Source organism: Aulonocara sp. 'chitande type north' Nkhata Bay, linkage group LG3 (assembly GCF_057382095.1).
Source record: "Aulonocara sp. 'chitande type north' Nkhata Bay isolate Kocher_YH1m ecotype deep benthic linkage group LG3, A_spYH_male_GT1.1, whole genome shotgun sequence".
NCBI lineage: Eukaryota > Metazoa > Chordata > Actinopteri > Cichliformes > Cichlidae > Aulonocara > Aulonocara sp. 'chitande type north' Nkhata Bay.
Window position 1 is genome coordinate 39,169,993 of NC_141346.1, and position 13,241 is coordinate 39,183,233.

The 13,241-nt window shown below is 43.1% G+C and overlaps 1 protein-coding gene across 1 annotated transcript; it reads left to right on the forward strand.

The window, feature by feature from the left end:
* Positions 1 to 11,451: 11,451 nt before the first annotated feature.
* Positions 11,452 to 12,553, forward strand: LOC147335617 (uncharacterized protein F54H12.2-like). Its single transcript, XM_086286087.1, has 2 exons — positions 11,452 to 11,945; positions 12,064 to 12,553. Exons 1-2 carry the CDS (start codon positions 11,452 to 11,454, stop codon positions 12,551 to 12,553), a joined length of 984 nt encoding a protein of 327 aa, XP_086142213.1.
* The last annotated feature ends 688 nt before the right edge of the window (positions 12,554 to 13,241 follow it).

Consider the following 13,241-nt stretch of genomic DNA (forward strand, 5'->3'; position numbering starts at 1 on the left):
TCCAGCTTTGAATCCATTGCTGGAAGTTTAACAGCATTGTTAGCAAACAAGAGCTAACTGATGACTCATGGATTATATGTTCCTAAATGTCTAAATATGTAAATATGAAGATGTAGAAATACGTAAATTGTTAAATATAAAGATCATTAAATTACCTGGTTTAATTTATTTATTAAAAAAAAAGAACCTTTTGATTTTCAAGCCAAATATCAGTCTGCTAATGATATATATATATTTTTTGAACAGCTCCTCCTAAGCCCACTGTGACCCTGCAGCCATCCTGGACTCAGATATACAGCGGTGTGATATACAGAGGTGAGACAGTCACTGTCAGATGTGAGATTCAGGGAGGTGAAGGAGCTCAGTGGACGTATGAATGGAGACGAGGCCAGTTAAAAACACCTGCAACATCCAGAGAATACACAATCAGCAGTGCTACTAAGTCTGACAGTGGAGGATACAGCTGCCGGGGTAAAAGAAGTTCCTCCTGGACAAAGTGGAGTGATGTCACCAAATTAACTGTATTATGTAAGTTGGACATATTCAGTAGGTTTGATGAAAAATGAAATACAAATGTAATGATCCCAGTTTCTTCACCTCAGTTGTTGCACATGTGGAGTTTTCATCACTGCAGCTCAGTGTCATGATGCAGTTCTTTTCTTTTAGCATTTAGCAAGTTTCGATTTGACTACAATTTGGCCTCATTTTAGGAGAGACTGCTCTGCTATGTTAGCCTTTCTCTAACTGCTGGTATGTTTACTCATAGCAGCAGTTTTGTTTTTTACTTTATTTATCTTTAATTTGCCAAATTAAACATAATGAATTTGGGGCAAAATAAGAATGTAATTTTTTTCCAGTCTAGTTTCAGTCAATATTTGACTATAAAAATTGTTTATACAATGTAAAATCTGAGAAACTGAAGTTGTTTACATGATATTGTGTGTTTATGTGTTGATGTTCAGTCTCACAGTTTAGTTTTGTGCACACCTGGTTGTTTTCAGTCACTCTGCTGGCAGAGTCTAAATATCAGCAAATTACCAGGTTTAATCTGTTTGTTTTTATTAACATTTTTAATGTTGATTTTCAGTCAAATTGACACTGCGATGAAAAAAAAATGTGATTACCACGAACAAGAGCAATAAAACCAAGACAGCTTTAATGATCATTTCATATTTCTATAAGTCTGATGATGTTATATTTTTTATTTGAACAGCTCCTCCTAAGCCCACTGTGACCCTGCAGCCGTTCTGGACTCAGATATACAGCGGTGATACAGTCACTGTCAGATGTGAGATTCAGGGAGGTGAAGAAGCTCAGTGGACGTATGAATGGAGACAAGGCCAGGTAAACATACATGAAACGTCCAATGAATACAGAATCAACAGTGTTAATGCGTCTGATGGTGGAGGATACAGCTGCCGGTCCACAAGAAGCTCTTCCTGGACAGAGTGGAGTAATAGCACCCCATTGAGAGTAATAAGTAAGTTGGACATATTTCACATATTTTAATTTATACTGCACAATGTTTCATCAACTCAACCAAACACTTTATCTTTCAACAGCACTGTAGGTTTATTTTGTTGTTTCGGATAAAAAGCAGTTTAAAATATCTTTTAGTGTCATTATAAAGATATTTAATAATCACTCTGAAAAAGATTTTGTTAGTTTGATGAAAAACAATCAGTCCAAATGTAATAATCCCAATCTCTCCCATCTTGACCTCATGGCTGCACATGTGGAGTTTATCACTGCAGATCAGTTACTTCCTTTGTTTTTAGCATTTTTACATTCATTCCTCGACGTTTCAGGTTTGACTACAATATAACCTCATTTTATTAGAGACTGTTCTGCTACATTACAGGTTACACTTAGATTCTTTCATGTAATTATTGTTAATGGCATTCAGTTATTTTAATTAATGAAAAATAAAGGTGTTCATGAGTGTCATAATATCTTTAATGATACGACAGCTAGAAGAACCTCCAGTGCAAAACAGATGCATTAGGGCATCAGTGGTTTAAGGTTCAGTTCATGAAAAATCTGTTAGAACCACTTGAAACCTGTTTGTTATACAATAACTACAAGTGTGACACACTCCAATGTCCCAAATCAGCAACTGCACCAGTTTCATCAGAACTTTTAGAAAACGTTTCTCGCACTATAATTTCTTCCAGTCTTCTTAATCTGCTGTCAACTCATGAAAAATAATCTGTAACTTTTGGAATCTGAACAAAAGATGATAATTGTGCAAAGTAAATACTGCACACTTTGTAAAAAATGTTGTGTTACAGTTTGAAATTGTTATGATGTGACTTTGTTTTAAAGTTTAAACTGTTTGTCTGTGAATCATTTGCTTTGCAGTGACTCTACTCTTATGTTATAAAAAGCCATGTTTTTATGTTTCTCTTCTTCTAACTGGATCATTCTTATGTGAACAGTTCCCACTAAGCCCACTGTGACCCTGCAGCCTCAGATATACAGCGGTGAGACAGTCACTGTCAGATGTGAGATTCAGGGACGTGAAGGAGCTCAGTGGACGTATGAATGGAGACAAAGCCAGAAAAACATACCTGAAACATCCAGTGAATACAGAATCACAGTTACTGAATCTGATGGTGGAGGATACAGCTGCCGGGGCAGAAGGGACTATTTGTTAACAGAGTGGAGTGATATCATCAGACTGACTGTATCATGTAAGTTTCATCCACATCATCTGCTATCAAAATAAGTGAAATCACTTGTTTTGCAGCTTTGTAGCGGTTTCTTTTGTGCTGTTAAGTAAAATATTTTTCTTTTATTCTGATAACAAAAAACTGTAAAAAGCAGCTTTTTATTCACAGTGAAGAGAACAAAACATATCAGAGTAACCTCTCTGCTGTGCAGCTCTAATACATGAAGTGCAGAACAAATGCTGAACCTGTTTCAGCTGCTCCACCACATCCACTAAGAACAACAGTAACATCCAATATTTTCTCTTCTGCATTTGTCTTATTTTTATTTTTTACCTGTTGCACCAACATATGATGCAGTTACTTCAGTTGTTTTTAACATGTTACCTCTTTTAAATGAATCTTAGAGGCTTTAGTTAAAGTGTCTGCTCTCATCAGAAACACACACTGCATCTTTTTCACTTAATGAACTCTGAACTGCAGACAACAATATGGCCTCATTTTATAGAGATTGACAGACCACGCGACTTTCACCCATTGCTTTGTGGGTACCCGTGGCAACAAAATCAAAACACTGCATCAAGCACTAGTATTTCCAGCACAGGTAATCATTAATTCTGCGGTTTTAATCCCTACTTGCATTTTATTTTCCCCAAAAACAGTTATGCACAAAACGACGGACAACACGGCAGGTCCGTACAAAGACAGACTTGACGAAAAGGCAAAAAAAAAAAGGACAAGGAAAAAAAATCAAAGGAGTAAAAGGGTCAGACGCATACGAGCATACAGAGTGAAGTAAGGACGTTAGCGTGCTGCCCAACTTTCATCACGCACATTTTATTATTATATGGTCCTAAGTTTTAGTGCATACACTCACAAGATGTTTATTAACTTCAGCTCCCTGCAACAAGCCCAGATCCAGTTTACTTTGGTGATTTGGACTATTCCATTTCACAGCTGTTGTTAAATTATTTTCCTCTATCTCCTGTACAGGCAAACGCAAACTATTTGTCGTTTCAGGTTGTAGTATTACACAACATTTTCCGATCTAATAGAAAAAAAATGAGTGTTTCGTAATTCATTCAATTTATTGTCTTTATTTATAACTGGTATTATTGTTTCATTCTATTATAGAATCTGACAAGAAAGATGCAAAATTGTATTCCATCATGCTTTATTAGCTGCTTCGCTGACAAACAAATCAACAATGCAAAAAAAAAAAAAAAAAACACAACATACTGGAAAACAGTTATTCATCACTTGATTGCTTCAATACAACCCTTGGGCACATATATGCGGGACGTTTCGTGGCTGTTTTGATATCGCTCTCTCTCTTAACCGATCAAATCTCGCTATGATAGCAGCTTTAAACTCGGTATGAGCCAGGTTGATAGAAGGTGCCCAGTCTGGATCGCATTCCAGCATTTTGTAGGCTGGTCTTCCTACAAAACACAACAAACATTAGCCCGCAAAGCCACAGTGAACAAAGCAGCGTAGCGCAACTAATTCAATTCAAATCAATATAAGACTTATTTGTAAACTACATCAACAATTATGTTATGATAAATTACGTAATAACTACAACAGAAGACCTACCTTTGTGGAAATGCTTGGAGCAGACTAACATGTGAGCTGAAGTGTTCCTGGACGTTATATTTGGTCTTCGAATGGCTGCAATCCAGGCCATCTGTCGCCTCTTTGTTGCATCGGAAACATGGCTTGAACAATTTCTCTTCCACGACGTAATCCGATAAAAAACTATCTCTTTACCCGTCGGCTTCTCGTGGCTGTCATGCGTCACTATACGGCTAAGCTACTCACCCAGAGAAGAACGGCTGCTGCTGCCATCATCATCCGTCATAATTTCTGCTACCCTGGCAGGGCTACGGGCCAGGACTCTCCTCTTCGGGTTCTTGGGGGATGTTGCTAGCTCCGGGTCCGATAACAGGCACCACACCCGCAGTAGATGTGCTGCTCGGTGTGAGGTCTTGCAGCAAGCTATCAAATACGGCGCATTTCTCGGCTTTTAAAAAAACGGTATGCTTCGCCAGGTGTTTCATCAGATTCGAGGTGTTACCTCCTTTGCACAGTATCACAGTATCACCTTAAAGCACTTGTTGCAGGCTGCTGAGTTTGCATCTTTTGCTGTGAAGTACAGCGAGACTTTTGACTGCTTCGCCTTGGGCATTTTTAATCTGTAGCTCTGCTCTAAAAGAACATACGTACCTGGGCCCGCCTTCTATCCTTGGAAAGGAAAAATGATTGGCTAGAGTCCAAAGTGTATGACATCTCACGAATAAAAAGCACCAAAATAAAGCACCGAAATGTGCGCTGCTTTTCGGTCTGGCTACTACTGTTTATGTCAGAACCGATACCGGTACCCATCCCTAGTCCTTAAATGGCACCGCTCGGTCCTTGCAGCAGATTTCTACCAAAAAGATCTGCTGCACACAAATCTGCGGAGCAATCACTTCTCTTGTAATAAAGCACATAAAAAATAAATAAATAAATAAATAAATAAATAAAGCACATATTTCTACCGACTAATCTTCCCTGTATCCCATTTGTACAAATTTTAAAAAGTAAAATCAAATTCCTGTAAGTGTCTTTACATATCATACATCTATACAGTTCTTACTGGCCAATAACAATGTTATACATTTTAGCGCAAATCAAGTGAACCATGAAAAGTGTCTCATGCAAGCGCATTAGCCCAGGGAGCACATGTGGGTATGCTAGCATACTTCTCACAGGGCTAACACAGCTAAGAAATCCTTAACAGCTTCTGCAATCACATTTCCAACAAAACATCATATCCTGACCGATTTTATAACTTTGAAACCAGACTGTGTATCACAATTCAATTTGCATAATTCGAGACTCACCAGGATATTCTTCACACAATACATTAACTCTGTAGCTCAACAGGATTGAAAGTTCCACAACAGCTTTGTGCATCTACAAAACAAAATCACTGCTCAAAACAAAGTTTCATGGAGCTCTTTTACCCATTAAACACAGTGCAATATACAGAGAGATGTACCTTGCTCCGCGCAGACAATATGGAGCACATATAATGCACACCGTAGAGCAGCGCTGAGGTGCATTCACGGTACATAGGAAAACTTAAACTTAACAAAGAGTAAAACTTAAAAAAAAAATACCATTTACAATAAAAATAACCATGGGTTACATAGACATTTACAGATAACTAGGACCAGAGAGAGAGATACTCCCATACAGCTTATGACAAAATTTAATCCGAAGTGATTGATGGCCCTAATCACGACCTTTTGACCTCCCCCCTCCCCCCCGGAAGTGTGTAATGAGCGTGACGAATTGCATCCGGAGAAGGGGGGGTGAACCCCGGAAGCGCGCCATCTGTTGCTAAGCGTGTCGAATTGCATCCTGAGAAGGGAGGGGGAAACCTCCGGAAGCGCGCCATCTGTTGCTAAGCGTGTCGAATTGCATCCTGAGAAGGGAGGGGGGAAACCTCCGGAAGAGCGCCATCTGTTGTTGGGGAAAAAAAAGTTTTTAGAGGGAGGGTCTGCAGCAGGGGAGGAGAATAAAAAGCAGAGAGGAGGAGTCCGTCACAATTTCTAAGTCACAGACACACAAGATGGATTTCCTTCTGCAGCCCAGCAGCGCTCCTGTTTACTTGGACGGCGAAGAAATCTGCTCTCCCTCCGAACCCTCGAGCATGGGGGGCAGCAGCAGCGAGTGGTCCTCGTCGATTATCAGCGATACGCCCGTCTCTGTCTACAGTAGCAGATCCGAAGCAACCGCCACTCCGCGGAAAGAAGGAAGAAGTAAGAGCGTCTTCATGTTCCGCAGCCAAATTCCAGCACCGAGAAACTTGCGGGGAGAATGGACTCTGCCTGCTGAGGGTTGTGGAAAGTGGGGCTACATATTCAAATATGAGTCGGGGGAGCTCTGGCTTTATCAGCTTAACGAAGGGGAGAGCTTGACGGAATCGAGCAGCATTGTGAAGCTGACTCCCGGTGACTGGGCCGTGCTGAAGCTGCTGGTTGCGATGGTTATCGGAGAGGCAAACGAGGATTTTCCCATTCCTGAAGAGGAAGATGTTGCCCCTAAAAGACGCCGGAGAGAGGTAGATTCTCCTTCCCCTCCTCCTCCTTCTCCTTTCGGCTCCGATGATGAAGAAGAAGAGCATGATGCTGCTGATGATGAGAATGATGAAAAAGATCCCCCTTCCCCTCCTTCTGTCTCCTCTGATGAAAAAGAGGATACTAACCCTGCTGTTGAGAATGATGAGGATAAAGAAAAGACCCCCTCTGTAGAGGATGTTTCCTCCCCTGATGAATCAGCTGTTGAATCAGCTGATGATGATGATGATCATCCTCTCTACACAGTTACAGAAGAAGAAGATGATGAGCCCCTGGATGAAAAACTTCCAGAAGACGACGATGTTCCCCCAGCTCCAGAAATAAAAGAGGAGAAAGCAGCCCCTGAGAATAAAGAAAACATTCCCCCAGCTCCAGAAATAAAAGAGGAGAAAGCAGCCGCTGAGAATAAAGAAAACATTCCCCCGGCTCCAGAAAAAGCTACGGAAGAAGAAATAGAAGCTATTCCCCCTCCTCCGCCACGGAACGGGGGCATACGCTTCAATGATGAGCAACTGATCAAGACTAAAACAATCTTGTCAACCGTCTGGTCTTCAGGAACCACAGCCACGGGGAGATGGAGAATGAGAGCCAGCCTGCGCTCAACGGATGAGTCTGATGCGCCTGACATTTTTGTCATGGAGAAATTCAACTCCGACTGCGGATTATTTCGCAGCATGATGGTTTTACCAGCCAAAGAGTGGGTCGTAAGAATGCTGCAAGTGAGGAAGGATATTACAATTCTTTTTCAAACTTGCCGCTGCTGGAGGGATGCTGTAGGAGTAAGGAAATGTCTCAGCTTTTGAAAATCCCCGCCCCTCCCGGACCACGCCCCCCTTCCTTCTGTTTTAAAAAAGGAAGCCCAATCAAAAAGCCTTTTTTAGCTCAGAGAGAGATGGACTCTGCACCCCTGCTTCGCGATGAGGAGACCAGCTCCACCGATTGTTTTTCTGACGAGGGTGAACTGGTACCCGACACTCCCGGCTACTACGGGCCTCTGAAGCGACAGCGGCGACAGCGGCATGCCGACGAGATGGACGGCTGGGCGTCTTCTTTATTCATCGACACTGTGAAAACGGCTGTGTATCATCTGGTCAACTTGGTGATAAACAAGTACCGCACCGAGGAATGCAACAGCTGTAAGATAGATCATCCCAGCCAGAGACAACACGAGTGTCTGCAAATTCTGGAGGATGATTTTTACTCCGACAACTATTACAACATCAGAAAGAAACTGCTCACCCCTCGCTTTGTCCCTTCCATTCAACGTCTGCTGATTGCCCGCAACATCAAGACTGAGGACGTTAAAGTTGGGATGGTTGCGGAGACTCTGCTTCATGAGCTGAAATCGGTGAGGAAAGTCTTTGACGCCATCACAGACGCTTATAACGATTTGGTGGGGCAAGACGTGGTCAAAATCGGGGAACTCCGTTTGGTTACGGAGTTTTACAAAGGTTGCTGATTCTTATCCTGCATGCTTCCTATATTTAACCTTGTTTTTTAATCATGTATTCTGTTTTTTTTAAAAAAAAAAAAAAAACTACCTCGTTTTTTAATCCTGCTTTATTTTAATCATGTATTCTGTTTTTTAAAATCCTACCTCATTTTTTAATCGTGTATGCTTTAAAAAAAAAGTATCCTGTTTGTAACCTTTTAGCATGTTTACCTCATGTTTTTAAAAAAAAGAAAAAAAAAGAAAGAGTTTTTTTGTAACTGTTTGACTCTATAAGTGAGTTTTATCTCAGGGTTTTGAATAAAAGTGTATTCCTGTTTTTTTTTTGCATGTTAAACCTTCTGGTTTTGAATAAAAAAAAAAAAAGAGTTTTTGTATTCTATAAGTGTGTTTTATCTCAGGGTTTTGAATAAAAATGTATTCCTGGTTTTTTTTTTGCATGTTAAACCCTCTGGTTTTGAATTTAAAAAAAAAGAGTTTTTGTAACTTAATTGTATTCCTGTTTGATTCTATAAGTGTGTTTTATCTCAGGGTTTTTGAATAAAAATGTATTCCTGTTTTTTGCATGTTAAACCCTCTGGTTTTGAATAAAAAATATTTAAAAAGCATTCATCTCTGGTTTTTGAATAAAATAATAAAAGCCGACTCCTGCGACGCTATAACGCACACGGGCTTTTTATCAGAAGACGAGATGGCCGAGAAAAGTGAGATGAAAAAAGTGTATTACGACCCACATCACCCCGGTAGTTTCGGAGGGGTAAATAGACTCCGACGTGCTTTAGAAGATGAAACTGGTAAAAAAAAGTTGATATCCGCAAGGTGCAGAATTTTTTATCCGAGCAGGACGCCTATACTCTACACAAGCCGGCGCGAGTAAGATTTAAGAGAAATAGAGTGTTTGTGACCAAACCCCTGAAGCAGCTTCAGGCCGACCTGTGCGACATGAGACACCTGTCTGAATACAACGACGGATTCAATTATTTATTAACCGTCATAGACGTATTTTCAAAAAAGGCTTACGCCCGCCCCCTGAAAAAGAAGACGGGTTCGGAAGTGACTGAAGCTTTCGAATCTGTGTTGAGAGAGAGTGAAATACCGGAAAATTTACAGACTGATGCGGGAAAAGAGTTTTTCAACAAGAGTTTTCAAGCTCCGATGAAAAATCACAGCATCTCCCATTTTGCTACCGCCAGTGACCTAAAGGCCTCGGTGGTGGAGAGATTTAACCGCACCCTGAAAACGAGGATGTGGAGATATTTCACCGCGCACAATACCAGACGCTATCTGGAGGTGTTGCCCGACCTGTTAGAAGGATATAACCGCAGTTATCACAGCAGCATTAAAATGGCACCTGCCGAGGTGCGCCCCGAGAACGCGGATCAGGTGTTTCGCAACTTGTATGGAAAGACACCCGCCCGTCCTAAAATAAAGTTGAAATTTAAGAGGGGGGATCTGGTGAGAATATCCAAATTGAGAGGAGTATTTGATAAAAAATACGAACAGAGTTTCACGGACGAAATCTTTACTGTGATCCGGGTCCTTCACCGATCGCCACCCGTGTATAAGCTAGAAGATTATGACGGCGAGCCTATCGAAGGGTCGTTTTATGAGCCCGAGCTGCAGAAAGTGAAACTGACCGAGGACAAAGCGTTTCATGTGGAGAAGATTTTAAAGCGGCGCACAGTCAGAGGGGAAAAACAGGTTTTTGTCAAGTGGAAAAACTGACCGGATAAATTCAACAGCTGGGTGAAAGCCTCGGAAGTGGTAGGCGTATAAAAAAAGAGACCCCTCGCATCATTCGGCTCATTTTTTAAAATTCATCATGGAGTCCGAAGGGTTTTACGTGACCCTGCCTTCCAACGCCAGCAAGGACTTATTTAAAGATAACACCAGCGGCTGCTACACGGTGGATCTGGCCAAACCCCTCGAGCTGACCGGAGAATGGAGCGTGGGCTTATGCGAATTCATTTATCCGCGCACATGGTACAATCTACCGCCGGACGCCTCCTACTTGGAGCTGATGCGGACGACGGAGGAAGATCAGCCCCTGGTGATTTTAAAATTCGGCAGGGGAGGTCATTACGGACGCGTTAAAGATCTATTGGATCACCTGGTGCCGGCGATCCAAAAGTACGACCCCTCCTTCGAGGCCTCTTTCAACAACATCACCAAACGTCTGGATGTCAAAGGAGTCGGGAGCCATAAAATAAAGGTCTTCCCTCCTCTGGCTTACATGCTGGGATTGAAAACGAACGAGTGGTGGACTCTGTCGAAGCGCTCTACTCCGTATCCGTGCGATATGAACGCGGGCGTATATAACCTGTTTCTCTACACCGACATCGTTCAGTACCAGCCGGTCGGTGACAGTTACTCACCGTTGCTCAGCGTCCTTAACGTGAAAGGCGATTACGGAGACGTGATCAGCATCAGACATAATACGGTCCATTACTTGCGCGTATCTAAAAAATACATTAAAACCATACACGTAGAAATTAAAACGGACCGCGACAGATTCGTGGATTTTGTTTACGGGAAAACGATAGTCAAGCTGCACTTTAAACCGGCTTGAGAATGGCGGCGCGTCTCCCACAGGACCCCCACCGTTTTGTGAGGTATTATGAGGGGCAGGTGGGAGGTTCCCTTCCGGGTTTTTACGGAGCGCCCGTGATGTACGGCAGAGGGATAGGATCCATCTTCTCCAGACTGTTTCGTTTCGTGTCTCCTCTCTTCAAATCCGGGTTCGCCGTAGCTAAACCTCACCTGAAAACGGCCGCAACCAATATCGCTACAGATGCTGTGAAAAGAGTGATGGGTAAGCTGACCGAGCCTCGCCAGGAGGGGGCGGGGGGTATGATGGTCCTCTCCCGCAGGAAGAGGAAACGCCCTCCGGGCGAGCGGATTAAAAATAAAAGCGCCGGAGTAAAAAGTAAATCAGTCAAGACCAGCGGTGGGAAGAGAAGGAAGCCCCAGAGGAGCTCGGACATATTTTAGAAGAAAATAAATAAATAAAAAATGTCTCTCTTACACAAGAAATCTGCCGAATGCACCCTTGCCGAACTGGATCTATTTTCGGCTCCCATGACCCAGCTATCCATAGAGGATAAAAAATATCAAGAATGTCAGCCCCTCTGCTTTGAACGACAACTCACCCATTGAATTTTTCATCCCCGGAGACGGGGAAAAGTATCTCGATCTGAACGACACCATGCTCCATCTGAGAGTGAAAATTACGGAAAAGGACGGGAGCAACATCCCACCCGATGCAGGGGTAGCCCTCATCAATTATCCTCTCAACACAATTTTCAGTCAGTGCGACGTTATTCTGGGGGATCGATTGATTTCGCAGTCCAGCGCCACCCATCCTTACAGAGCCATGATCGAGACGCTGCTCAACTTTTCAGAAGACACTCTAAAGAGTCAATTCAGCGCCGGTCTGTTTTACAAAGACACGGCCGGAGACATGGATTCTATAGTTATAAGCAACGGGCCGAACAAAGGGATAAAACAGAGAGCCGTTTTCACGGCCGAGTCGCGAGAAGTGGACCTGCTGGGTCCCCTCCACGCTGATATTTTCTTCTGCGAGAGGCTCCTGCTGAACTCTGTGGATTTGAGAATTAAATTGATACGCAACAGCGACGCCTTCAGTCTGATGGGAACTCGGGATTCGCAGTTTGCCCTGAAAATAACTTCGGCCTCTCTGTTTGTTAAAAAGGTCACGGTCTCGCCGGCCGTCAGGCTGGGGCACGCCGCGGCCCTGATGAAAGGAAACGCCCTCTATCTATTCTGTGAAAACCTACTCCATCCCTGAAAATTCCAGGATCTGCAACCAAGAGAATCTCTTTCTGGGAGCCATGCCCAAATACGTGGTCCTGGGCATGGTTCATCACGACGCCTTCACCGGGAGGAGGGATCTGTCGCCTTTCAACTTTAGACACAACGATGTGGAGTATCTGGCGTTGTGTCAGGACGGCAGGCAGGTGCCCGCCAAAGCTTTCCAGCCACAGTTTGACCGCGGAAATTCGGTCAGGGAGTTTTATCACATGTTTTCCGCCACGGGGAGACACCTCAAAGATTTACCTCTGAGCATCGACCGCCGGGAATTTAACGAGGGGTACGCCCTGTTTGCCTTTAATCTGGAACCCAGCGAGGATGCTGACGCCCTGTCTCCCGTCTCCAACGGGAATTTGAGGCTGGAGATGAGATTCAGAGTTCCTCTGCCTCAGACCACCACTCTCATAGTGTACGCCTGCTACGACTCCATTTTGGAGATTGACTCTAAAAGACAGGTGCTGGTGGATTATTACTAAAAAATATACATGGATAACCTTCAGCTGGAGCACATTCTACATCGCGCCTTGGGAGACGTTTTCTGCGGGGTTTGGGCCTCGGACCAGCTGGCCTTTTTGAGGCGCGACTTTAAACCCCCCGCCTACTTTATAGTAAACACTCACCCCTCGCACTTGAGGGGAGAACACTGGCTGGCTCTGACTCTGGAAAGGGACGGTTCCTCCACTTTTTTTGACTCTTACGGATTCCCTCCCGACTTTGCTCACTATCCCTCGGTCATCTCAGAGTTTCTGGAAGGCCGCTCTGACAAAATACTCTATCACGATCGTCAACTTCAGCACCCTATGTCTGTCGTTTGCGGGCAACATTGCATTTTTTATCTATGTCACAAGGCTCAGGGGTTATCCGTCGGTAAAATACTTTCTCTGTACTATAACGATGTGTTTAAAAATGATGACATGGTGTCTGACTTTCTGAAAGGACGCTGCCCCGCTCGCTCTCGCAGAGGTCATCACGGGGCGTGCTCCTTACAAAAGTTTAAAGATGCGTGTATCGAATAAAGAAACGTAAACAAAAAAAAAGTTTGTTGCAGCGTTTTTTATTTCATTTGTAAAAAACAAAAAACATTTGATTTTACATAGAGGTCCAGGTCGGGGAAAGCGTTATTTTGACCCGAGAAGGTTTTCTCCCCCTTCGCGCAGGTGTCTG